The 7,068-nt window shown below is 37.3% G+C and overlaps 1 protein-coding gene across 2 annotated transcripts; it reads right to left on the bottom strand.

Moving 5' to 3' along the window:
* Positions 1-254: 254 nt before the first annotated feature.
* LOC109704870 (mechanosensitive ion channel protein 10-like) lies at positions 255-6,527 on the bottom strand. Of its 2 annotated transcripts, none has more exons than XM_020225648.1 (5): positions 5,195-6,526; positions 4,969-5,089; positions 2,112-2,396; positions 1,820-2,022; positions 255-745 (listed from the first exon to the last, which is right to left on the bottom strand). In XM_020225648.1, exons 1-5 carry the CDS (start codon positions 6,475-6,477, stop codon positions 532-534), a joined length of 2,106 nt encoding a protein of 701 aa, XP_020081237.1. In that variant the 5' UTR covers positions 6,478-6,526; the 3' UTR covers positions 255-531. The 2 variants fall into 2 exon arrangements, with proteins under 2 accessions (XP_020081237.1, XP_020081238.1); XM_020225649.1 differs by having other exon boundaries at positions 515-690; positions 5,195-6,527.
* Between the last annotated feature and the right edge of the window lie 541 nt (positions 6,528-7,068).

The raw sequence follows: 7,068 nt of genomic DNA on the forward strand, positions 1-7,068 counted from the left end.
TATTTTATCACATAAAAATAATCTACAATTAGTCTGCTACTTCACAAAACACCTTCTACCATTACACAATTTAAATTGAACGATAATAATTTTAGAAAATAAAACTAGACCAATTAATAGTTAATAACTGATACGATCGTTAAAATTAATAATAAAAATTTTTAATTTAACCTAAGTATAAAAGCCCAAAGAAAACATAGTCATGAAAATGTCATGGCATTATTAGTGGGAAAAGAGAAAATGCTAAGAATATGTTTAATTCAAATAAAACTGCAGGAGAGGACTAATTAAAGGATGGCCATCAATTTGATGTGTGGCTCACATCCAAATAGCAATTGAAACACTCAAAAATGTAATCTTGCGAATATAAGACAACGCAAACCTGACACGACAATTGCGAACATCAGTATTCATCTTTGAGCACAACAACAGAGAAAGAGAATGAGAACAAGCACACAGTTTCTGACAGCCGAAAGTCGATCTGGCATGCACAAAAGGTTGATTCCTCGATCACAGTTGCTGGTTCTGAGGTTAGCGGAGAAGCGTGTATTTCACATTTAGCTCCTCGAATATTTTCTTCATCTCCATGACCAGTTCTGTCCGCCGCTTGTTCTTCCCTCTTAAATCTTGGAAGTTCATTGTGTGTATGCAGTAGACAGCCATCTTTAGCTTATTCTCATCCTCGATTTCCTTCACCATAATAAGGGGGTCAGAATGCCAGTGATTGGGTTTCGCCTCAATATACCTGACCAAATAAAGAGCAAATGTTGAACAAGTAACAACAAATATCGAAGTAAATGTTGAATTTGAGAAAATACTATCAAGATTGACATGCACTGATACTGCACATCTTTAGCAGCTAGGGTTTTTTCTTCTCCTTTTTTGACTGCAGGACACACAGTGATTCTCTATGGAGTTCATTAAAGGAATAAGAAAAATGTGAACTCGCATCTCCAGACAATGGCTACTCAAAAGGTCAGCGGTCAACCCAAATCAGCCTAACCTAATAAAATGAAAGTATAATCACACAACTGTCTAAACTGAGCTATAAAAGGAAGCCTTGTTCGAGGCGAACAACTCAGTGCAAATTAAAAGCTCACAGATGCTGCGAGACACACATGACAGATGCTGCGAGCACCCCAACAGGACGACAGGCAGAGAAAAAATGCTTGAGCTAGCTCTTCAGAATCATGTTGGAAAGCAAATTAAACTATGCATCAACTACAAGTAAACAAAATAAACTACAACTACTCTTTACAGTTGAGAAATACCTTCGTACAAACTTTGGAGCTGAAAATATCTAAGCATGAAGATACTGTAACGCCTCAATAGCCCCCCATCGAATAGGAAAGTGATTCTGATTAGAATATATGAGGCCTACACGCTAATAATAATAACTGGGTTTAAGTATTTGGGCCGGTAGTTTGGACCCAACAAGTTATTATTGCTAGCGGGTCGGATCGTTACAATTGGTATCAAAGATGAATACTAGCCGGAAGGGAAAGTGATTCTGATTAGAATACATGAGGTCTACACGTTAGTAATAATAACCGGACTCAAGCATTTTAGACCGGTGATTTGGGCCCAACGAGTTATTGTTGTTAGCGGATCGGGTCGTTACAGATATCAGATTATTAGATCAAAATCAATCACAACATGCATAAGGATATTAAATATTTTACTCTTTCACAACCCTTGTTGCTAGAACTGTCTAAGCATAGGAAGGAATCAGATTGAAACAATGACAATGATCATTATTTCTCTATATCATATTCCTAAATGCTCAATGAGAGGAAGAACAAGAGGAAAGTCAACTTACTGCTTAATTTTTTCTTTTAGCAGCCCAATTGTCTCTGGTGGTGTCGCAATATCTACTGAGAACTCCACCTTATCACCCATATCAGGGCTTCTATTATAATTGCTGATGGGCTTAGTAGCCAAAGCTGAATTTGGATAATACACCTTTTCATTATCGGTCTTCAACAGAACTATTGTGAAGATGTTCACTTCTTCAACCAACATCTGTGAAGTCATTGATCGAACAAAGTTAAATGAAGTTTACTCATCCCTGAGAAATAGGGAAAAAAAAGAAAGTTCCATGTAGACCTTACCACGACCCCATCAACGACACAACGGTCACCAACATCAAATGGATGCACAGCAAGTACAAATATAATTCCTTCGAATATATTTTTGCAGGTGTTCCCAAAAATAAAAGCTGCCCCCAAAAGCTGCGATAGGATTACTTGTGTCGATGAAAGATCCATCAAAAGAAGCCAAATATTAATGAGAACAACAACCAGAATCCACGTCACAAGTTGGTTCAGTTGCTTAACGACTATACTGGTATCATCCAAAGAACATGCAAGTGCTTTCCGATCATTGTAAGCCTTCACCTGTTCAAAAGAAAGAGAGAGAGAGAGAGAGAGAGAGAGAGAGAGAGAGAGAGTGACTTGTGTAAGAAAAAGTACTTCCACTATACCAAACAAAAATATCCTCTTTTCCCTTCTCTTAATGCATAATGCACAACATACAGCCTGTATTGAGTAGATAGATTATAAAACTAATCTGTTTCATGCCCAGAACCATTTGGTTGAATAGATTATATATATCCAACGTTACAACAAACTTAATGGTATATACCATGCAAGTACAGATGCAACTACAGCATTATAAAGAATATGTTGTTTGTTCAATTTTGAGTGATGTGCCACAGATGCCAAAATCATCTCAACTCCATACAGATAGGTCATTACACATCTTTGGCTCCACCAAAATGGCCTACTTGGAAAAAGCTTAAGCAAAAACCTATTCCTGCTCTCTTTAGTATCTTTGGCGTGAATTCTCAAACAGTTGCCACTACACTAAACAATATCCTCATTACTCTCTACAATTGCCAATAAAGCATGTGTTGGCGGGAGGGGCTCGTGTAGGGAAACGTGGGAATTCAAGCATGGATTGCCCGTGCTGACCATGCTTAATGGAAATTGACATTGAAACTGAGTGTCGATCCCTATGTTGCAAATTTCAGTAAGATAACATAACATAATATAGCAAACAAACTAAACACTTGAAAGTTAATAGTATCTTATTCACAATTAGGTCCAACTAGTACTTCTTAAAACCCTTTTTTTTAAGCCTTAAGATGCCCAAAAGGAATGAAAACTCTGCGTCGATGGTGTGACATATGTCAATAGGGTTCTGTGACAGTAGCTCACAACCACATGCCAGGTGTTAAGAATGAGCAAGCTGCAGCACATATCATGCCAGCATTTATTCAGAACGGTGGCATGCCATAGCACAGCAATCCATCGTTTAAACCAAATTAAAAGTTTCAAGTTGCTTGTTCCAGACAAAAACAAATATTAAGTTCACATGATTTATGTACTTTTCTTTCGCTTCCCACGTATCATAACAGATGTAAAACAATTCAAAGCATCCATGGTTTTCAATTGCGCTGGCAGCCATGGATCAACCGCCATCATCAGAATTGCCATATAGTGGGTTATCTCTGATGTTATAGAACAACCACGAATGCTTTGGATGTCCTTCTTGTTTTTGACTAACTAAAAACCTCTGATACACCGACTTACAATGCTTTGATTAGAAAGCCGCGTCACAATATAGTAATGTTTACCCTCTGTTCCATCGATAGAAACATGGGAGATGGAAATTGACATGACTTGCACGTGGTAACTCAGCAACTCCAAATAAGGACATGACATAGTTGGGACACATTATATATATATATATATATAGAGAGAGAGAGAGAGAGAGAGAGAGAGAGAGAGAGAGAGAGAGAGAGTTGAGCTGGACTGCTATCAGTAGCAAACAAGTTCCGTTGCCACCCATTTGTTTCGATGATGGACTTTCAAATTGACGATCGACACCGTTGAGCATAATCTATACCACTTGAAGCATCTAAAAACTAAATTTCATGCTTTTCCGAAATTGTTCTCTTGTCCATCAAGTAGATTCAAAAATGAACGTCTGCAAATGAATATTCTTTAAAAAGTGAGGATAGGAATCTTGTAATCAAAATCAAGAGTATAGATCTTGTTTTCTAGCTAAAACTCAATTGATTTGGATATCTTTACGCCGTTAAACGAGAAAACACATCATATTGACCACTAAAATTATAAATTTTGAAACGCTTTAATCATTGGGTCATTTGTTGAAAAGATTTGAAATTTCGTTTTTAGATACTTCAAGTGGTATAGATCATGTTTAACGGTGCCAATCGTCGATTTGGAGACTCAGTAATCGAAAACAAATAGGTGGCAACAGACCCGTTTACTACTGATAGCACTTCAGCTCAACTATATATATATATATATATATAAATAAATATGAGTGAGCTGCTATACTCCTGGAAGCACGGAGCCTTCCGTGCTTCCAAGTTGTTTTCGATTCAGGGACTTTTCAATGGACGATCATCTCTGTTAAACTTGATCTAGAGTATTTGAAGTACCTAGAAAATAAATTTTGTGATTTTTCAATATCATTTGCCTAGTGATCGAAGGGGCTCAAATCAATAATTTTAATAGCCGTGGTGAGCCGTTTGCAAGTTTAACGGTGTAGAAATATCCAAATCATGTGAAATTTTGATAGAAAATTCTTTATACTATATAAAACAAATTCAATATTTTTTATCTAAAATTTTAATGTCCTATCATCATATTTTGTAAGATTTTTATTTTCAGCCGTTGATTTTGAGCCACTTCGATCACTAGACAAATGATTTTAAAAAATCGCAAAATTTATTTTCTAGATACTTAAAACACTCTAGATCAAGTCTAACGGAGTTGATTGTCGATTCGAAAGTCCCAACATCGAAACATGGTTTGTTGCCATGAACACAAACAAGCGAAAATTCATTACTATGTATATATTTCACTTCTGTGGAACTAAGAGATGCAAAGGGCAAAAACTTTGTATTCCAGTAAGAAAAAAAACAGAATGTCTTACCACCCACTCTTTTAGGGTTTTCTTATCTATCTGTCCAGTCTCATATCCTGCAATTAATAGAATAGCATGATCCACCTCCTCCTTTATCATGAACCTCAAGAGGTCGTCTTTATCAATGTACCTATTTGTTAGGAGAAAGCATTCAGTGAAAGACCACCAAAAAGCACGAGAAAAAAAAAAAAAAAAAAAAAAAAACATCCCAACGATGTTTTGTTTTTCTCCTCACTTGAAATCAGGCTTTGCAACATTCCTGAAAATTTTATAGGCGGCATCTGTTGCTTCAAGCTCATTTGTAATTTCTTCTTTTCCTTCATCATCATCAAACGTGTCAGTGGCTACAGACAGCACTGAAGTTTTGACCAAATCAACCAAACGCATCATGGTCCAAGTTGAAACCTTTTGTGTGTTCATTCTACGAAGATTTCGCATGTTAATCACTTTTTTATCTTTCGTTCTTTTACTCTTTCTAGCAGACCGGAGACTCGATGCACCTTCGGTAGGTGTTTCCGTGACCTTCTCAGCCAACTCCATGAGTGGAGGTCCTAACAGTACTTCCAGAATATACTGCTGAAACAGTGATTCTTGAATCCTATCGAAAAATGCCTTCACGTGGAAATTAGATGCCAAAATCCTCATCCACAAAGACTTCAACAACCACAAGAATGAGCCAATAAGAAGGGAAATAAGATTCCTAGTCACATAATTCAAAATATTGGCATCAGTCTTAGATCGCTCAGCTCCGTGGCGGAATAAAAATGCCCAAGCAAGAATAACTAAAACGGTCCAAATAAACACTTGAATGCTCCTCTTTATTCCATAAACAATATAAGCTATCTTCCGCCTTAACGAAAAGCACCTGTCAATAAAGAAAATGAAAAGATGCAAAAACAAATGAGTGATCAACATGGTGCCAAAAGTCACCATCAAAAGCGCAGACCACCTCCAAAACTCAAAACCCCAAATCATAGTCCTTCCCAGTTTCTTGCAAGTCAAACTCGCCACAAAGCACCCCACATTGCAGGCAAATGCAACCCACTTAATTATGGCCTTCACACGTATTCCCCTACGATTCTCTTCACTCAAATCGATCTCCTCGGCAGTCTCCTCCGCATTATCCCTGTCATCTTCTGGTCCTTCTTGACTATAGTCCACAAAAGAACCAGAAGCAGGCAACTTATCAGAAGACCCCTTATCAAGTGGATCTGAGCAATGGGCATTTGTGACAAGTTGTTCTTGCTCAGTGAAACAATTCTCCTCCTCGGACATTGTGGCAGTATCGATACCATGTGGTTTCGACCCTCTTCTTGTAACATAAATGCCGCTGCCAACAGGCGGGCTTCCTGATTCTTTAAGAGCAAAACTTTCCGGGTCTTTTGAATTACTAGATCCTTCTGGAGGTGTTCCTTCACTTGAAATAGTTATCAACACTTCTGCTGCACTGCCACCTGCGGCTTTCTTTTCCGGCATATTCAGTTCGACGCCTTCTTTCCGTTTTTCTTTATCATCCATCAGGATCCTGCAACTGAGAAGTTGGGACAACTTTAACGGAAAAGCACATGAAACATGTAAACAACTTTCTAATGGCCTCAAATGTACCGAAAGCTGTGCATATTGGAGAAGTAATTCAAATTTGTATTGATAATCCAATAAGAAACATTTATGCTTACTATACGTATCAATGTGGAGAAATTTTACTTTTTTGATATTAAATCAAACAAATAAAGTAATTTCATCTAATCACACATTGTAGTATTGTACCGATATTTTAGAATCATGTCAGCAGGGAATTCGTTTACGGCCAATTTGTTTCGATTAAACTAGAAATCAAGTTTAAACTGAGACTTTTTTTTTTTTTGAAAATCTCATTTTCGCAAAACCATATTTCCATTGCTTCAATCATTTGTTTCATGGTAAGTCGGTAAATTTCAATGTCTTAAAAAAGTAGAACTGCAAAGGTGAATTAGCTCTCCAATTATGCAAAAGATGAACTGCTGAGGATAAAGCTTTTCTCTGCGAGGAAGCGAGAACAATCTAAAAGACCAACTTCTTCGCCGATTTGGACTTTGGCCAAAACTAGCAGCATTATCAAAGCCAACACCC

This window comes from Ananas comosus, unplaced genomic scaffold (assembly GCF_001540865.1).
Source record: "Ananas comosus cultivar F153 unplaced genomic scaffold, ASM154086v1, whole genome shotgun sequence".
Taxonomy (NCBI): domain Eukaryota; kingdom Viridiplantae; phylum Streptophyta; class Magnoliopsida; order Poales; family Bromeliaceae; genus Ananas; species Ananas comosus.